Source organism: Magnolia sinica, chromosome 9, assembly GCF_029962835.1.
Source record: "Magnolia sinica isolate HGM2019 chromosome 9, MsV1, whole genome shotgun sequence".
NCBI lineage: Eukaryota > Viridiplantae > Streptophyta > Magnoliopsida > Magnoliales > Magnoliaceae > Magnolia > Magnolia sinica.
This window is the reverse complement of record NC_080581.1, coordinates 80,168,449-80,189,206: the sequence shown is the minus strand read 5'-3', so window position 1 is coordinate 80,189,206 and position 20,758 is coordinate 80,168,449. Positions and strand designations below refer to the sequence as shown.

The 20,758-nt window shown below is 40.6% G+C and overlaps 1 protein-coding gene across 3 annotated transcripts; it reads left to right on the top strand.

The window, feature by feature from the left end:
• The first annotated feature begins 80 nt into the window (after window positions 1-80).
• Window positions 81-14,816, top strand: LOC131255815 (cellulose synthase-like protein E6). Of its 3 annotated transcripts, none has more exons than XM_058256686.1 (8): window positions 81-416; window positions 2,530-2,848; window positions 3,382-3,522; window positions 10,635-10,766; window positions 11,540-11,752; window positions 11,982-12,206; window positions 12,291-12,548; window positions 14,206-14,816. In XM_058256686.1, the coding sequence occupies exons 1-8, from the start codon at window positions 151-153 to the stop codon at window positions 14,749-14,751; spliced, it is 2,100 nt and encodes a 699-aa protein (XP_058112669.1). In that variant the 5' UTR covers window positions 81-150; the 3' UTR covers window positions 14,752-14,816. The 3 variants fall into 3 exon arrangements, with proteins under 3 accessions (XP_058112669.1, XP_058112668.1, XP_058112670.1); XM_058256685.1 differs by having other exon boundaries at window positions 12,291-12,635; XM_058256687.1 differs by lacking the exon at window positions 12,291-12,548.
• The last annotated feature ends 5,942 nt before the right edge of the window (window positions 14,817-20,758 follow it).

Below are 20,758 nucleotides of genomic sequence, written 5' to 3'. Positions count from 1 at the left end.
AAATGAGCATATGAGCGAGAGAAGGGTAAACCCCATAACACATAGAGAAGAAAAGTGTAAACCCCATAACACACAGAGAGATAGAGAGAAGAGAACGGTAAACCCCATAACAGAGAGAGAGAGAGAGAGAGAGAGAGAGAGAGAGAGAGGATGGGAAGAGAAGGGTATGCACCTCTCTTTGAAACTAAAGAAGCAAAGGGTAGGATTGCATATAAGATGTATGCAATTTCGGTATTCATGGGCGTCTGTATGATTTGGATGTACAGAGCAACTCATGTTCCAGAAAAAGGACTGAGGTGGGCATGGTTTGGCATGTTTGGAGCTGAGATTTGGTTTGTAATTGATTGGATTTTCAGTCAATCAGCACGTTGGAGGCCTGTCTATCGTTCTACCTTCAAAGAAAGGCTCTCCCACAGGTATGTACTATTCTACCCATGCTCAACAAACACCTATCAAGGACACATGAATATTACACATGCATACTAAATACATACATACATGTATGTGTATGCATGTATTTATATACACGCATATATATGTATACAGACACTTTTGTATGTTTGTTTATATGACCAATACTCAATTTGTACCGTCCATTCTTTCGTACAACTTGGGACATGCCATGGTGCAAAAAAACACCCTAATCGAATGATTGTAAACATTTGATCAATAGCATGGAAAATGGATAGTCAAGATTCAGTGGATTAATGAATTGGTCACAATCATCATGTGATTTCATCATGGAAATAAAGGATTGGTTTGATCATCCCAAGCATAGCTTAGAAATGATTTGCTATAGAAACCAAAACCAAATCAAGGATTGATTTGATCATTTTGTAAGTGCAATTTTTATATGGTGAAATGCATTCTGTACCAAATAGACTGTAGATCAACTAATTTTAATGGTGAAATGTGTTCCCGACTTAATAGACTGTGTAGAACGATCAATTGGACTGTCCAAGTGAACCGATGGAACTAGGAGCATTGTAGGTTATAGAACTCCAAGGCTTTGGACCATCTCTCTCTCTCTCTCTCTCTCTCTCTCTCTCTCTCTCTCTCTCTCTCTCACACCCCATTAGTATTGTGTTAATTAGTTAGGGTGTACACAGCCAAGCTAGCTCAAAAAGCTTGCTCAACAGCTTGACTTGGCTTGAAGGACGACTCGAGACGACCCAAGCTTCATATATATAAATATATATATATATATATATATACACATATATATATATATATATATATATATATATATATATATATATATATATATATATATATATATATATATTAAAAATGTTAGAACTTAAACTCTACCATACACATCCATAATTTTTTTACCATTTCCCTTACCCAACTCGCCGTGCCCGAGCTCCTCTCTTTCACTCTCTCTTGCGCCCGAGTTCCATTCTCTCTCTCTCTCTCTCTCTCTAAAAATGTTAGAACTTAAACTCTACCATACACATCCATAATTTTCTTACCATTTCCCTTGCCCAACTCGCCGCGCCCGAGCTCCTCTCTTTCACTCTCTCTTGCGCCTGAGTTCCACTCTCTCTCTCTCTCTCTCTCTCTCTCTCTCTCTCTCCACTCGGCCACTTGCCCGAGCTTAACTCAGTGTCTACCTGACTTGTCTCAGTCGTACGGCTTGCACTAGGCCACTCGCCCGAGCTCTCTCTCATAGCAGCAATAACAAAATACCTCTATGGATTTATCTAATATTATATATATTATTAATTGAATATTTGATTTGGGGATTGGATCAGTTGGGTTGAGTGGCTGGGTTGAGTCAGGTGCCGGTTAGGTCAGGTTGTTAGTTTGAGTCAGGTGCGAGTTCGGTTGGGTTGGGAGCAGGCTCGACTTGACTCAAGATACACTTGCCTTAACTCGATTCGCTAGCTCGCCTCGAGCTCGACTTTTAGCAAACAAGTCGAGCTCCAATGGTAAGCTCGAGCTCAAGCTCAAACTCAAGGAGAGCAAGGAAGAGTCAAGCCAAGCTTGGCCCACCTTAACTTGACTTGGCTCGAAGTACATCCCTAGTGTCAATGAGCTAGGTTGGCATGTCGGGCCTCTGTGCCTAGCCCACCTTAGGTTGTGCTTGGGCTGGAGTATCAGGCGTAAGGGTTGGGCTTGGGCTTAAATTTAAAGCCCATTTAGAAATGGGTTGGGCTTGGTCTAGAATATACAGAAGGCCATTGACCTAGACCGCCTTGTTATACTTTACAAAGTCCTTCCAAGAATGCGGATTAGGTTCATCAGGGGTAATACCTTAGGATGAGGTCCTGGTTGTGGGGCCCACCTTGATGTATGTGTTGTAGATTGACATTATCCATCCATTTTGCCCACTCCTTTTAGGACAGTCTAAAAAATGATGTATATCCAATTTCAAGGTGGACCACGCCAAAGCAAATTAGTGGTGATTGAACGCCCACCATTACGTAAATATGATTCCATTTTTCTCCTCTTAATGTATCTCTCTCGTTTTTTACTTTTTCTTTTCTTTTCTTTTCTTTTTTTAAATTACTTTTAACGGTGCAGATATGAAGATGAATTGCCAGGGGTGGACATTTTTGTGTGCACTGCGGACCCCACAATAGAACCACCCACCCTAGTGATCAACACCGTTCTTTCAGTTATGGCCTACGATTACCCACAGGAGAAGCTGAGCATCTACCTCTCCGATGATGGTGGGTCAGATCTGACACTCTACGCTCTATTAGAGGCATCTCGCTTCTCGAAGCATTGGATCCCATTTTGTAAGAAATTCAAGGTGGAGCCAAGATCACCGGCCGTCTATTTTGCCACAACATCTGAGCCACATGATACTCAACGCACCAAAGAATGGTTGTCCACCAAGGTAAAATATCTTTAACATTGTTTATCAATAGAAAATAGATCCAGACCGTCCAAATTGTACATACCATGTGCAAAAATTGGATGATTATTTTAAAGGTACTCCAACAAATGCCTAGCAATCTAATAGATGGATTACCATAAACTAGTAATATTTTTCATAATACATCTAAACCATTTGCAAAATTTGGATGATTATTTTGAATTAATTATATGGCGCGTATGTAATTTCTCACTAATTTTGAACCGCCTATGTATCATCCATCACACTCTGCCAGATTATTAAAGTATTTCTCTTTGCGAAGACAAGCAATCCTTGCTAATGGATTTGTATTTTAAATATATTGTCCATTTCAATTTAATAGATTTTTGGTGGATCCCTTATTCAGGTGGTGTTGTCAACAGGACACTTTTGGATCAATGTATCATGGCCCCAAATGAACGGTCATGATATGATGAGCGTGAAACTCTAATTCCTTTCAAAACTATGCCTTATAAAAATTTCAAATTATGTTTTCTTTTTTGGCTTTTTCATAGAAATTGTACGAAGAAATGGTAAATCGAATCGGCACTGCAGTTAAATTGGGCCGTATATCAGGAGAAATCCGAGCCGAGCACAAAGGTTTCACAGAGTGGCAATCGGTAGTAAATTCGCATAACCATCAGGCCATTATTCAGGTAAATCTATAGTTACATTTTATTAAAATAGAGAAAATGCCGTTGCCTTCACCTTAAGAAGTATTGATGCAACTATTCTTTCTTGCCAATATGTTTCATTTGCTGAACATCCAGTCCATGCAAAAGATGGGCCAGAACATGATGGTCACTTCCTAAGAAAATTAGACAGATCCACTCATTTTGTGGGCCACACCAGCCCACTGATCATACAATCCATTCATTTTGATGTTGTCTTCTAAGGATTCGCCTGATTTTCACATAGCCTGATCATCATGGCCTTTCTGGCCCACCTTCTCTACAGATTGGATCGGATATATATTCTACTCATGTGACATTTGATGGGATGTATGTAATCATTCTTCCCTTAATTAGGAACGTTCAATCCATCAATTTTTGGGACCGTGACTTAGTCGATGGTGTGCTCCACATCCAATTTGAGTAGCTAATACCATGCGTACAATCTTGAACAGCCTGAGTATCAAGTACTGTACTCTGGCAGAGTATCAACTACTCTTTTTAAAGGAAAGTGATCCAGTACCCGTAGAGTACATAGTCATGATAAGCGGTCATCAATTGGAGAGCACTGGATCACTTCTCATTTTTACGGCTTTCTTTTTAGGGTTTTTCTTTTTTAAATAGTGCATGCCTTCTGGGCCATGGATTAAAAAAAAATTATGTTTTTAAAGTGTTGGTGCAGAAATCTGGTTAGCCATGCCTAGCCCGTGAACTAGTACAAAGAATAAACAAAGAAGACCCTAGCTCATGCTAGGTAGCCTCCGATGCCTAAGTAGGAATCTTAGTCTAGTTGAGTGTTGAGGGTTTAAGGCTAGAGATTGTGCGTACCTCTCACCATTGGGGGCCTTCTTATTTATAGGTGAGGAGAGGTGGTCTCGTAGAGGGCACATATCCCTGTTCAGTAGGAACCGATTATAATAGGATTCAGACTCCTTGTACAGCAAATCTTTCTACATACTTGGCTAGAATCTTGGGGTGGTCCATGTGAAAGTTGGTTTCTATGATCTTCGGCCAGGAATGCGGACCGACCTAATTGAGGTCAGGTCGGTCCTCACAGAGGGCGGGATCAACTGCCCTAAAGTAGCTCGAGCTAGGTCACGGTCGAAGTCGGTGTTGTGTTCGCTTAAGGATGGATCTCGCCATCCTCAGATGAGCTCGCCTTGCATTGATGTTGATTAGTAAATGTTCCAACCTTGCGCTCAGAGGTCGAGCTCGGCCTTCTTCCATTCTTGACCGAGGAGATCGAGCTCAGCCTTTCCCCATGTTTGGTCAAAGGGGTCGAGCTCGACCACTCTCCATACTTGGTCAAGTAGATGGGGGTCTAGTCACTGGACTACGCCAGTCGTTGTTTAAATTGTTGACCTAGTCTGGCAATGGCAAGTCGGCCTATTTTCCCCATAACATAAAGTATTTCCAAAACACTACTTACCTTTTACACTATTAGTCAAGCAACCACTGGCTGCTAGTTTCATGTATAGTTTAACTCTCAAGTTTCCACATTAATGAAAACAACTTGTATTAACTAGACATTGGCTTGTGACTTCATCCTTCCATGCCCTCTCATACTTAGGGAGTAGGCCTAAAAATGAGGCAAATCCAAAACTCAAAATCACAACATGGAAGGAATAGTGAGGAGGGAAATGACCACCATTGGGTCCCTAGTCACTGCTTAGTGGTAGATTCTGTTAGTTTAAACACTTAGGTCATGAGTTCAAGTACTCATTGTAGGGTGTATTAAAGAATAAAAAATAAAAAACAAATGTTGAAACTATCCTAAGGTCCACTGTTTATATGTCATCCAAAGCAATTATATGTCACGCCCCAATATTCGGGACCCGAATGGGATATCCAAGACCTGAAGTCCAAACCCATGATATATTAAAACTGTAAAGTATCATAAGAAACTATTTATTTAATTTCCTTCCACCATATTCCATAAATTTTAAAATGCAAACCACGTATTAAGATAAATAATTTCACAGTCTGTCACTAGATCAATCCATAATTATTTAACTTAACTCAAAGTAAGAGAATTATAAGTCACGTTTAAGGCTTTATTACATTCTTAATTTTAAAAGAAAATTAAACTAATTCTATACAGAATGACATATCACATGCATCCAATCAGATCTAATGTTCCCACTACTAATAGTAGCATCTTGCATCTTCGAAATATTTATAAGCTAAAATGGTTAAAACATAATGAGTTGATAACTCAATAAGATCACATCAATCCAAGTTAAAAGCTTCACAAATGTTACCAAATGTACTTCCAACACATCAATCAAAATAAAACAAGTATTTGATTTAAAATCCCAATTAATCATTCGTCATTCATGAATATAAAGGAATAAATTGTTCTAACACAACTTTTCTAATAATATTAAGAATAAGAGTGAACTAAACACCTATGTGTGTTGATACTTTTAGGGAATGATCCACATTAGAGTACCGATGTTGATCCTTTCAGGGTATGACCCTCGACAGAGCGACAGTATAAACTTTTAAGAACAAGAGCCCAGGGCAGAGCACCCATGCATATATCTTTTAGGGAATGACCTTGTGCAAATAACACATGTCAACCCTTTCGAAAATGACCCTAAGCAGAACACCCATATCATGTCGATTATTTTGGGAATGACCCTACGCATAGCGCCCATGTCAATATATTGAACCATTTTTTCATTTCCTCAACATTCACAACAACTTACTAATAGATAATGAAAGATATATACATGAATAATATGATATTTCATTTAGCAATTTAACTAAACAAATTCACACTACTACACTAAAAAGATTGACAACAAAATTTAAAAGCATATAATTCAAATGGTAGAGTTCATAGGGTTGAATTTATATATTCAAGGTATAAAAATATACATCCATGAATACAATCTCAACAACCTCCCTGATTATTCTAGAATTCTATATCCATGATTCTCTAAACACCCATAGCAATGATTTGAATTAGAGATTGGCAATGCAAGTAAAAATTCTCCCACATACATCATGGTAGACCCACAACTATTTCAAAGGTGGGCATTAAATATCCATGGATCTAACTCATCTTTTAGTTCATCCTATGAAAATTTCCAGCAAAAGTGGTGCACGGGATGTGGATTTCTCAGAAACATCATAGTGGACTCTTATGGCCAGTTTGGGTAACGGCAGTAAGGTGTATTACGGTGGATGGGATCCGCTAATCCTTGATGTGGCGGACGGACTCGTGTTTGGGTGGCGCTCGTCTCTCCGTGATATAAGAAGATCTGACAGGTGCGATGGAGTCGGTGGGATTTCGAAATCCCACCGAGATACGCTCCCCATCTTTCGAAGCACCCTTCTGTTTTCGGTGTGGAATAGTGGACCCAAGGATGCTTACCATATACTCGAGTTTTCAGTTTGCATTTGTACTAGTAGGTCCCACATCTATTTTCAGTTGGGCATTTTTGGCTGTTGGGGCCCACTTTAGATGGATCATTCCAGTTAAAATCTCCTAGATTGGAAAAGAACAATCCATTTACAAGGCGCAAATTCGATAATCGATTGTTAACCATCCAAATTTAGGGCCATGGACCATCAATGGTGGAAATTCTGTACCAATGGTTTGGATCACTGAACATGGGATCCATTAGTGCTTTACGTGTCCTCCAGCCAAGCTTTTTTGGTGGACCCGATAGTTGGACCATACACGGGTTTCCTGCTCTGGGATGCTAGGTAGGGTCCATCGTGATGTTTGGGAGAAATCCACCCGTCCATCCATTTTAATAGATCATTTTAGATCATTAGAAAAAATATGAGGCATATCTAAAACTCAAGTGGGCCATACGAGAGGGAAAATTGGGAAAATAGTTTCCTACCATTAAAACCTTTCTGGGATGCACCACAATGTTTATAGCCCATCCAGACCGTTTATAAGTTCATTCCCACTTAGATGAAGTGAAATCACAAAAAATTTAGCCTGATACGAAGTTTTTGTGGCTGCATGAATGTTTCAACGATGGTCGCTAAATCTACACTGTTTCCTCTCACGTGGCAAGCTAGAGTTTTGAATCCACCCCATTTTTTGTCTCATTTCCTAAAATGATCTCAGAAAACAGATGGATGGGGTGGATTTATTCCAAACATCACTGTGGGCCCCACCTAGCAACTCGTGTCCAATTGGAACATTTTCTTGGCACGATAAGGTATACACGTAGGGTCCATCATTTGTTCATCCAGATCTTTCATATTGTAGGCCCATGGATGAATGGAGATAAAAAATAATAATAAATAATTAAATAAAATCACAACAAATGAACAGTGGGAGTTGCCCAATCGGTTGGATTATTACATACATCGATATTATGCATGGCTCACCTGATCAAAGGTCTAAATTAACATACATATTTGCATAATGTAGAGGGAGGTGCATGGACCTTCTTACCGTGGGTCCCACATACCAGCTGTATCGTGTGTACAGTGGCCGGGGCCGGGGATAGCGTCCGTCTCCTACGCAGTTGAATCCCACGGGGTATCCAAACAGCTTGTGTCGGATAACCTGTGGGATAACCTGTGGGATGGTTGCAATCCCACGGAACCCAAACAGGCCCCGGCTAGGAATGGAATAAGGCAGTACACCTTGGTACCCGACAACTCACTGCCCGTCATAAATGCATCCCTCACACGTAATTCCATCCCATGTAATCCGCCTTATTTCGGGCGTCCAAACAGGCCCTGAGTGTGTCAATGGTAACCATTTAATCCTCACTATTTCCTATCATGTGGTGCTCACGAGTCAGACTTAATTTTTTCCTCACACCCTAAAATGTTCTAGAGGATCTAATGGATGTGGTGTATTTGTCACAAACATTATGGTGGCCCCATGCATGTAAGCAATCTCCATCCCTTTTAACAGGTGTCCGTGTCCAGCTACCCTAGCTATGTCCGTGTCCAGCTACCCTAACTCTCTCTCTCTCTCTCTCTCTCTCTCTCTCTCTCTCTCTCTCTCTCTCTCTCTCTCTCTCTCTCTCTCTCTCTCTCTCTCTCTCTCTCTCTCTCTGCTATTAAGTCTCTCTTAATCACCCCTCTCTCCTCCCTCAAATCTCTAGTCCGATCATATACTCTCTCATCCGACCATATGCAAGGCCCTAGTATGGATGGGTTACGTCTAAATAATCATAGATGTTAGATGATGTGTGGCCATTGAAGTGGAGTAAAATTTTGTTAAAAAGTTAGATACACAATGGAATAAACTGTTGATAAAGTAGTATATAAAATTTTTAATTGGTTTTATTTTTTAAATGTAAAGTCGTCTTCCTTATGCCAATAAAGAGGTGGGCCCAATCGATATATATCATTATACTCATGCTCACTATTGAAACCTTCCAAAGGCTGACAATGATGTTTATTTTCCTTCCAAGCTGCTCATGAGATCATAGAGACCGGATGAAGGGAGAACACAACTATTAGCTTGATCCCGAACTTATGTGGCCCCCAACAAGTAGGCGTTCAATCCCCATTGTTTTGTGTGCTGTGATGACATCCATTCTATCTATCGGATTCGAGCGCTAGTGGAAGATCAAGAGTAAAAACTAGGTTGATCAATGCTCAAGTGGGCCACCACACACACAAAAGTATTTTTGAATGGCTTGCATTCAATCCCATTATTTCCTATGGTGTAGCCAATCTAATTTCTAGATATGGTTAATTTTTTGGCCCAAAATCCTTCCACAAGCTCTTGAAAAGGATGGATAGTGCAAATCACAAGACACTGCAATGGGCCCACCAAACTTTCCCATACCACTTGTTCTTATCTCACTGTTTGAGGTGGCGTTGATTCTCTATGGAAACTAAGCCGCCCCCATAAAACAAGCTGAGGTAGGGAAGGACGTGTTGAGGTTGAGCACGGTCTTCCTTGGGAGGCTAACTACTCCAAATCCACCCAGCTTTTCTAGACTCATTATAGAGATACCTCAAATCCCCCGGGAAAATAAGAAAATATAAATAATTTCTAGATATTTGAAATAAATTAATTAATTATTAAAAACGATTTTACAACCCCTTAAATGGTGATATGACCAAAAAGTGTCAGAATCAAACTACAACTAAAACTCTCTAAAATTGTGACGGTCATGATTTCTACTAGACTTCATGGTTTTTGGCCAAAAATAATAAGTGTCATATTTGGCTAAACCATGTTATTCTCCTAAATTTTCTAGGCAATTCATGTTGGACACAACTCCTAAAGCTCAAAGGATAAAGAGTTATAATCAAATTGAAACTTATTAAAAATATTAAAAATGAAAATAAAATAGATTTTCAATCGTCGATCTGATGAAATCTCGCAAATTCGGCATGGGAAACTTAGCATGGAGGGTTAGTTGGCTAAAGTAGCTTCTCCTATCCCAAAATCATATATGGTACGTCGAATAACTCATTTCAGTTTGCGAGTATGCCCGTTTTAAGGTTTCGACGTTCCGGATCACTTCCACCTCCTATAGAGCCTTCTCTGATCCATCTTGGCTGAAATTGTCCACGACCCACTACGTCACAAGATAACCATTAAAACTGACATTACTAGTGTTTTTTTTTTTTGTAAAAAAATAATAATAAATAAATAAATTGTAAAGCACTTTAAGGATAACTTTTTTCGAAATATTTGTTACTTAAAGCCCATGCCGTTGTCTGTATCTTAGAAAGGTAGGCAGTTTTATACAAAATAATTTAAAGTTATTTTCAATCCATAACCCAAAAAAATTAGCAACCATATAAAAAAAAATCTTGTTAACTTAACATCGTAAGCCTTAGCTTTCACCATTTTAGAAATGATGGTACCTCATCTTGCCTTACAAGTGGCGCACACTATAGTGAGCCAGACCATAGGATCACGGTTCTCATGGAAGAAGCAGATTCTAAAATAACACTATGCAAACGAGCTTAAACAACTGCTTTAACTCATTCATGAATTTCTATATGTAAGAATATTATTTAAATCATCACATTTTATAGCTACCTATTGTATGGTCAGATCTCCTTGATCAGTAGGTATGCTCCATCGACAGTGAATGAGTCATCACCATCTAATTGTTTATTGATATTTCTAATAATATATCCAGATATTAATTGATGGGAGGGACCCAGATGCTGTGGATGCTGAAGGATCGACATTGCCGACACTCGTGTACATGGCACGTGAGAAGAGACCTCAACATCCCCACAACTTCAAAGCCGGTGCTTTGAATGCATTGGTAATATTTACATGCTCGTATGTAGAAACACGTGTAGACTGGGGTTGCAAAAAGTCCGGGTCAAAAATCAGCATGAGCCGGACCCGATTAATAGTTGGGCCCGTCCATTGAGTTATTGGGCCTGGATCACAGGCCCAAGCCCATCAAATAAATAGAAAAGGGGCGTTTTCTCTGACGTGGGTCAGATCTTAATTGAAAATATTGCAGACCTAGGCCTAGGTCTCATGCGTTAATTAATTGGGCTTTATAGTCCCATATCAAACCCTAGGGCCCATCTATAATCTTCATTGGACTGGGCCTAAAGCTGTCGGCTGACCCAGCCCATTGCCACACAGTGGAGACAGACATTAGGCATTTTGGGCATACATACATGAAAGTTTTGCAGAATCCCTAGGAAATTGTACTCGGCTGGACGGCGTGTATCATATTCAGGACAACAGATCTATGCATAAGGTGGGCCCACCTAGTAAATTACTTGGCCTAGCTAGAGACCATGCTAGTTCATTCATCAAGCAGGCCAAACATCTATCACTGGCAACCCATCGTTATTTTACGTGTATGGCCCACTTGATGAATTGATCAACCTAATTTTGTTGGAGGCCATCTATGCAGTGGGGCCCACTTGAAGAAACATTCATGTGTGTATGCAAGTGCATGGAAACTCTCGTGCGCTCCCGTGAGCGTCCACATATAAAAGCTCATGTACGGCACACATATTGCCCCGTCCTCACATTATTGACGTCGTGATCATGATCACATGATCGAATTTGCAGATTCGGGTGTCATCAGTTATAAGCAACAGGCCAATCATCCTGACCGTAGATTGCGACATGTACTCAAACAATGCAGAATCGGTGAGAGATGCATTGTGTTTTTTCATGGATGAAGAGAAGGGTCGTGAAATCGCTTACGTACAATTCCCTCAGAGCTTCCATAATCTCAGTAAGAATGATATTTATGGTAATTCCTACAAGGCGATTAACGGGGTAAGTATCACAAATTTGTCTAGTAAAGTTCCATGGTGGGCCATATCAAAATCAAAGTGATTGGACAATCTCGGCCATCCGGTGATTCAACCATTGAGTAAACCATCCATTTTGTGGACTAATGATCAGATGGCTACCATAGTCTGATCATCTTGCATTTGGAAATGGCCCACTAAATCAATGGTCATGATCATCAAAACGATGGATCTTTCAATATGTGGCTATGTAGATGGAATTCCACGGTATAGATGGATATGGAGGGCCAATATACGTTGGGACCGGGTGCTTTTTTAGGAGGGAGAGTCTATGTGGTAAGAAGTATAGTGAGGAATACAAGGAGGAATGGAAAAAAGGAATGGAAGGGCGAGCAAAGAGAAATGCTATGGAGTTGGAGGATAGAGCCAAAGGTCTTGCAAGTTGCACTTGTGAAGAGAATACTCAGTGGGGAAAAGAGGTATCACTTTCACGCACTCTCTCTAGCTCTCACACACGCACTCTCTCATTCTCATATGAACTTTCATGTACCTTAAATATGCAGATGGGAGTGAAGTATGGGTGTCTAGCAGAAGATGTGATAACAGGCATGGCAATTCAATGTAGGGGGTGGAAATCGATGTATCTCAATCCAACTAGGAAAGCATTCTTGGGGGTTGCTCCTACAACCTTATTACAATCGTTGGTGCAACACAAGAGATGGGCAGAAGGACACCTTCAAATATTTACCAAGCATTGTTCCTTCATAAAAGGAAATGGCAAGATAAAGCTAGGACTTCAAATGGGCTATGCTATTTACAATGTATGGGCTCTCAGTGCCTTCCCAATACTATTTTATGTTGTAGTCCCATCCCTCAGCCTTCTCAATGGCATTTCCTTATTCCCAAAGGTCTCTCTCTCTCTCTTTCTCTCTCTCTCTCTCTCTCTCTCTCTCTCTCTCTCTCTCTGATATATATATATATATAGCTCTTTCTCGTTTTACCCAAATGGAGGTATGATTTGAACGACCAGGTACAACATCACACACACACACACACACACACACACACACACACATATATATATATATATATAGAGAGAGAGAGAGAGAGAGAGAGAGAGAGAGAGAGAGAGAGAGAGAGAGAGAGAGAGAGAGATCTAAGTGAGTGTGGGTGCTTAAGCAAAACTCCGTCTTAAACACGATATTAAAAGAAAAAAAAAAAAACTCATGTAATTGATCAAACATTTAAAACTTCGTATATTTCAAAAGATGAAAAAAAATAAAAAAATAAAAATAAAAACCCCTCATTTTTTGGGTAAACTGAATTAAAACACATTCTAGTAAAAAAGAAATAAAAAATTTTCAAGGCATTTTAAATATATTTCCAAAGCTAGAAAAAAAAAACACTATTTTTTTAGGTAAAATGAATTAAAACACATTCTAGTTATAATAATTTAAAAAAATAAAAAAAAAACTTTTTGAGGCAATTTTAAAGACTAAGGTTGGTGGTCACTAGAGATGGGCATTGAGTCGAGTTGGACCGAGTTATGGCTGACCCAACTCAATCCAGTTTTGAAATAGGCCTAACCCGAACTCAACTTGACTCGGTACCGAGTCCAGCATGGTTGAACCAATTTGAATTTGGGTTTGGCCTGGATAATTCCGAGTCCGACCCGGTGAAAAGTACCTAGTCAGTTCGAATTGTCACTAATTCAGAGAGAGAAAGAGAGAGAGAGAGAGAGAGAGAGAGAGAGAGAGAGAGAGGAGGGTGTACATGGTGATGGTGGTGGGTGGCTGTTGGGCTTGGAAGAGGAGGGTGGGAGGGAGTAGAGAGGAGAGAGAGAGAGAGAGAGAGAGAGAGAGAGAGAGAGAGAGGAGGAGGAGGAGGAGGAGGGTGGTGATGGTGGTGGGTGGTCGTCAGGCTTGGAAGAGGAAGATGAGGGAGGAAGAGAGAGTTCGGTATCGAGTTGGGGTTGGGTCGGGTGTGGTCGGGTGTGGTATATACGGTTAGAGATATTTAAATTTTAGGATTTTATATATATATATATATATATCCAAATTTGAGTCGACTCGGTATCAAGTCTGACCGTATCGAGTTTTGGGTCGAGTTACTGGGTAACTCAAACTCAACTTAGTTTGAGTTTAGATTGGGCGAAGCCTACTCAATACGGACTGACTCACCCAATCGGTTCGGATCGAGTTGAGTCCAAACGAGTCGGACGAGTCGAGTTAGTCGAGTCGAGTCGTCCCTTGCGCAGCTCAAGGAGAAAGAGCAACACCTCTAATTAGCAAGCCGAGCATCATGTATTTGCATGTCCTTCCATTATTTTTATATTTGGTTTATATATAACTATTCTAAAATATTTATAAACAATATTAATTTAATTAGTAATAATGAGTCGTATCAAGTACTAAAGACTCATCCGAGTTAACTGCTACTAAATGTGATGTTCAAGTTAAAATTTTTCTTGTCCTTCAGATCTTAAGGCCATGGTCCATTCCCTTTGCGTATGTGACCGTCGCAAAGCACACCTACAGCCTAGTCGAGGGGCTATGGTTGGGAGATACAGTCGAGTCATGGTGGAACCAACAACGAATTTGGCTCTACAGAAGGACGTCGGCATACTTCTTCGCCGACATCGATGTGGCACTCAAGTTATCAGGGCTTGCCAAGTCAGCATTCGCAATAACAGCCAAGGAAACCGACGACGAGGTGGCCAAGAGGTATGAACAGGAGATCATGGAGTTTGGGTCCACTTCTCCAATGTTCACCATCCTAGCGACGCTGGCGATGTTGAACCTCTTCTGTCTAATTGGTGCAATCAAGAGGGTAGCCATGGGTGATGAAATGGGAGATGTGGAGGCATTGATGTTGCAGTTTGTTCTATGTGGGGTGTTGGTTATCATCAACTGGCCTATCTATCAAGGGCTCTTCTTGCGCAAGGATATGGGACGCCTGCCCACTTCAGTTGCATTTACATCTATTGGTTTAGCTGTGCTGGCTTGTCTAATTCCCATGCATTAGAGCATGTGTCACATATATAACATTTTGGATTATTTTGATGCAGACACCAAAACCGTAGTTTTCAAGTCAAACCCATTACTCAAATATCTCATTTTTTGTGTAGTGCAATCGTATGGTCGCAGATTTTCAATTATGGTAAGTTCAGTTCATGCTCCAGCAATCCAGGCCAATCGCATATCTATCACTGCTAATGGTTTGGGTCAGACCAGAATCCTCTGCAACGCCTGTTTTATGCAGTCGGGGGCAAAAATAAATAATAATAATAATAATAATAAATAAATAAATAAATAAAATCAGAAAGATCAACAACTCAGATAGGCCGCACCATGGAACAATGGGCATGGGATGCCAACAGTAGGTTTGTGTGTGGCCCCACCATGGAGTATTTCACTCATCAAATCCATTCATCAGTTTTGACTCACCAAGGCTTGGGGGAGACAGATCATCTGCCTGAACCGAAAGTCAGGAATACCACAACCCGTGAACTGTGGAATTTTAGGTGCACTTTTATGTTGTTTCCATTGGTATGGACCATTGGAGTTATGAGCTGACCTAAAATGTACGGTGAACACAAATGCTATTACCTGATTGAAGGAGTAGGTTTGACGTACAAAATACGGTGGACCCAAAAGAGCCCATTTTATGTTAGCAGATAAAACAGTACAGTTGGATATGTGATGGCCTAGTCTATTAAGGCAGCATATATTCTAACTTATTTAGTCTAGCTATGTATAGAAAAGAATATTATAGATATGCCTATAATTGATAGGAGTTTATTTTTGTACAGATGTAATGGTTGATTTTCAGCCTTGTAATCTCTATATAAAGGAAGGAACTCTCACAAGGAGAGTATTCAAACCCAAAACCATTTGACATGGTATCAGAGCCCCAAGTTATTTTTTTTCGTGTTTTTCTCTCGGCTTGGCTGAATTCTTGGTTTCTTGGTGGGGCTTCTTCTTCTCAGCATTAGGACTGTCGGAAACCTCTTCATAGGTTCTATCGGCAGTCTCTTAGCTTTCCAGAGAATTTTTTTTTGGATTTTTTTTGGGTGGTTTGGGCTGTCAGGATTCTGGTGTGGGGTTATCAGAACCTTCTTTTGAATTTCTAGACAGCTCCTTGTCTTAGATTGTTGGGAAGTCTTGCTTGATCATATATATTGTTCCTGTGACTATTGTGATTTGTCTGGTCTTTCAAATTTTTCCTGGTGGTTACTATTTCAGGTGAAAATTCTATTGTTCGCTTTAATGGCAAGAACTACACCAATTGGGAATTCCAGTTCAGGATGTATGTGAAAGGGAAGGAGTTATGGGGTCATTTGGATGGGTCTTCTATGACTCCAACTGATCTCGAGGAACTTAGTTCATGGGAAGGCAAGGATGCCAAAATTACTTCCTGGCTCCTTAGTTCTGTTGAACCCCATATGGTCAACAATCTCCGTGGGTTCACTACTGTTAAGGAGATGTGGGATTACCTTCGGTGGATTTATTATCAAGATAATTTTACCCGAAAGTTTCAATCAGAATTAGACATTGGAAACTATCGCCAGGGGAACCTCTCGATTGAACAATTTTATTCCGGTTTTATTAATTTATGAAGTGATTATTCTGGGTTGGTGCATTCTAAGGTTCCCAAATATGCTTTACCGGCATTACAAGCAGTTCATTCGGGATCAATTTTTGATGAAGCTCCGTGCCAAGTTTGAAAGTGCACGAGCTAGGTTAATCAATCGCACACTTGTACCATCTTTGGATGTCTGCTTGGGGGGAACTCTTGCGTGAAGAACATCATCTTGCCTCACAGCTTGGCATTGCTCAAGATGTTGTGGTACTGAGATGGTTAATATGGCCTACGCTGCTCAAGGCAAAGGACGATCCAGATCTCTGCCGCAGTGTTACAGTTGCAAGGAAGTTAGGCACATTACAAAATATTGTAACAAGAAGTTCTGCAATTATTGTAAGAAGGAAGGTCATATCATTAAGGACTGTCGTGTACACCCTCAGAATCGATCCACTCTTGCCTTTCATACTACTATTCAGTCCACCTTTGTGCCTGCGTCTTCCGCTCAGCCCGCTGTTCCAGGTTCTTCTTCCGCCATTACTCCTAACAGGTTCAACAGATGATTGTTTCTGCTCTTTCTGCTCTTGGTCTCCAAGGTAAGAAACATCTACTTACTTCTCCTTGGTTAATTGACTTTACGGCTTCAAATCACATGATTGGCAATCCGGCAGCTTTACATGATGTCCGTAAGTATGATGGTGAGCAGCATATTCAGATCGCTAATGGCAGTACTCTCCTATTACTGCGGTTAGAAACCTGGGGCCTTCCTTTACTAATGTTTTCGTGTCTCTTAATTTATCTGCCAATCTCATTTCTATTGGACAATTAGTAGAAGAAAATTGTTCTCTTCATTTTGATCATACTGGTTGTCGTGTGCAGGATAAAGCGTCGGGACAGGAGATATCGAAGGGACCTAAAGTGGGACGTCTTTTTCCTCTTCGTCGTTTTCCGTTCTCCATTCAATTTTGGTTAGTTGTTCAGCTATTGCTAATAATAGCCATCTTTGGCATAAGAAATTGGGACATCCCAACTCTGTAATTTCGACACATCTTATGAAACATGGTTATTTGAGCAATACAAATGAGTTTTCTTCCTTGTCTTTTGATTGTGCACCTTGTAAACTTGGTAAAAGAAAAACTTTACCATTTCCTTTGTAGGGTAGTCGTGCTTCTACATATTTTAAGATTATTCATTCTGATGTTTGGGGTATGAGTTATGTTCTTTCTCATGCTCAATACAGGTATTTTGTGACATTTATTGACGATTACAGTCGTTTCACTTGGGTTTATTTTCTTCGTTCTAAAGCTAATGTGTTTTCGACCTTTTAAACTTTTGTTGCCTATGTAGAAACACAATTTTCTACCTGTATTAAGATTTAACGCTCGGATTCCCGGGGAGAATATATGTCACATGATTTTCAATCTTTCCTGCAACAGAAGGGTATTCTCTCTCAGCATTCGTGTCCTTACACCCCTCAACAGAATGGAGTCACTAGGGGTGTAGATCGAGTTGAACCGAGTCGAGCTGGGCTCAACCTGGCCTGGCCCAGTCACCAACCAAACCAGCCCAAACTCGGCCCAGCCCGGTCACCAGGCCAACATGTCCAGCCCAAACCCGGCCCGATCAGCAATCAAGCGAGTTCGGGCCAGTTTCGGACCCATGATTTGGACGGCCTTGATTTTTTTACTCTACTCCATCTACTCCATGGGAAGAGCTTTGGTAGGTAACTTGAACGACCTTGATTTTTGGGAAGGGCTTTTGTCATAGATTTTTGGGACTTTGCTCCATCTACAAAGGGACCCATGATTTACACCGCCTGGATCGCTGTAAATGGTTAGGGTAACTGGGTAAGAATTTAGAAATATATATATAGGCCGAGTCGGGCTGGGTCGGGCAGAGTCGAGCCAGGTCAAGTCGGGTTTCGAGTCGAGTCGGGCTGAACTGGAACCTATCCAAACTTGGCCCGAACTCAGTTTCGGGCCGAAGAAAATGGTCCATCCTAACCCGAACTCAATTCCGGGTCGAGCCGAGTCGAGCGAGTTAATCGGGCTAGCCCGGTTTGTGTACAGCCCTAGGAGTCTCTGAGCATAAGAATAGACATCTTCTAGATGTTGTTCATACCTTGATGCTTGAATATTCTGTCCCTCATAGATTTTAGGTAGAAGCATTATCTACGGTTGTATATTTGATTAATCGTCTGCCTTCTTCTACCTTGCATCTTGATTCTCCATATTCTCATTTGTTTGGTGTTTCTCCTGAATATAATTCTCTGCATGTTTTTGGTTGCATCTGTTTTGTTCACTTACCTCCCATTGAACATCACAAGCTTGCTACTCAAGCTGTTCAATGTGCTTTTCTTATCTATAGTAACTCTCATAAAGGATTTGTGTGTTATGATGCAGATGCTAACAAGATTCGTATTTCTCAAAATGTGATTTTCTTTGAAAATCAATATTTCTTTCCGTCTCATACTAATCTTGTTTCTTCCTCTATTTTGCTTCCTCCTTTTGATAATGTGTCTAGTACTCCTACTTTTTTTGAGCCAGGTATTATGTATCAGCAACATCACCCACTGCCTCTTTCTTCCTCTGAACCATCACCTAATCTTGTCTTGCATGAGCCCGCCGGTCTACTCGGGTTTCCCGGCCTCCGAATTGGTATGGGTTTTCTTCTTTCGCTCTTCATGCTACTCTTGATACTACTTCTGTGCCTAAGTCTTATTCTCAGGCTTCAACTCAAGAGTGTTGGCGCCAAGCTATGCAGGCCGAACTTCAGGCTCTTCAGGACAATCACACTTGGGACATCGTCCCTTGTCCTGCTGGAGTTAAGTTTATTGGGTGCAAATGGGTATACACCATCAAGTTGCGTGCTGATGGCTCTATCGAGAGACATAGTGCTCATCTGGTAGCACTCGGGAATCGGCATGAGTATGAGCTTGATTATGAGGAAACATTCTCTCTTGTGGCCAAAATGACTACTGTCCGCGCTGTTATGGTCATTGTTGTTTCAAAAGGATGGTTGTTATGCCGGATGGATGTGAAGAATGCTTTTTTTACATGGTGATCTAAAGGAAGAAATCTTTATGTCCCCTCCTCCTGGCTTGTTTCCTCCCTATTCTATTGAGGTTTGTCACTTGAAGCAGTCTCTGTATGGCTTGAAGCTGGCAACACGGGCATGATTTGAGAAGTTTCAAACTACTCTACTAGATTTCACTTTTACTCAAAGTCAATATGAGTCCTCTCTCTTCATCCGCAACACTGCTATTGGGATCGTTATACTTCTTGTGTATGTAGATGATATTGTGATTACCGGATCTGATCTCCAATCAATTGAACAGCTCCAGCAGCAACTTAAATCTTCGTTTCATATGAAAGATCTTGGTCCACTGCGGTATTTTCTTAGTCTTGAGGTCCAACATTGTCCGAATGGCCTGCTCTTACATCAGCATAAGTATACCTAAGAACTTTTTTCCTTAGCCGGTCTTCAAGATGGTAATTCAGTTCTTACACCTATGAAGGTCAATTTGAAGCTGTGTCAAGTAAATGATGATTCCTTATCTGATCCCTCGATGTATCGGTAGCTAGTGGACAGTTTGAATTATTTGACCATTACTCGACCTGATATCTCATTTGTTGTTCAGCAGGTCAGTCGGTTTATGTAGGCTACTTACCAGACACATTTGGCCGCTGTTCGTCGTCTTCTTCGATATCTCAAAGGGACATCTGGTCACAGTTTGTTCTTTACTTCATGGAATTCTTTACAGTTGAAAGGTTTTAGTGATGCCGACTGGGCTAGTTGTGCAGATACTCGTCGTTCGGTTACGGGTTGGTGTATGTTTCTTAGCGATTCCCTTATTTCTTGGAAGAGCAAGAAGTAGGATCGTGTCACGAAGTCATCCACCGAATCTGAATATCGGGCTATGTCATTCGCCTGTTCTACAATTATATGGCTTCGAGGGTTGTTGGACGAACTTAGTGTTCCACAACTTACTCGTACTCCTCTTCATGCTGATAATACCAGTGTTATTCAGATTGTTGCCAATCCCATTTTTCATGAGCACACCAAACATATTAAAGTGGATTGTCATTCCATTCGTGAAGCCCTTGCTTGCTCTGAGATTACTCTTCCACACATTTCCATTGAGACCAAACTACTGATGTCTTCACTAAGGCTCTCTCTTGTCATCACTATCAGTTCCTAATTGACAAATTGATGCTTCTTGATCGCCCAACATCAATTTAAGGGGGGATGTTAACAGATATAATAGTTGGATATGTGCTGGCCTAGTCTATTAAGGCAGCATATATTCTACCTTATTTAGTCTAGTTATGTATAGAAAAGAATATTGTAGATATGCCTATAATTGATAGGAGTTTATTTTTGTATAGATGTAATGGCCGATTTTCAGCCTTGTAATCTCTATATAAAGGAAGGAACTCTCACAAGGAGA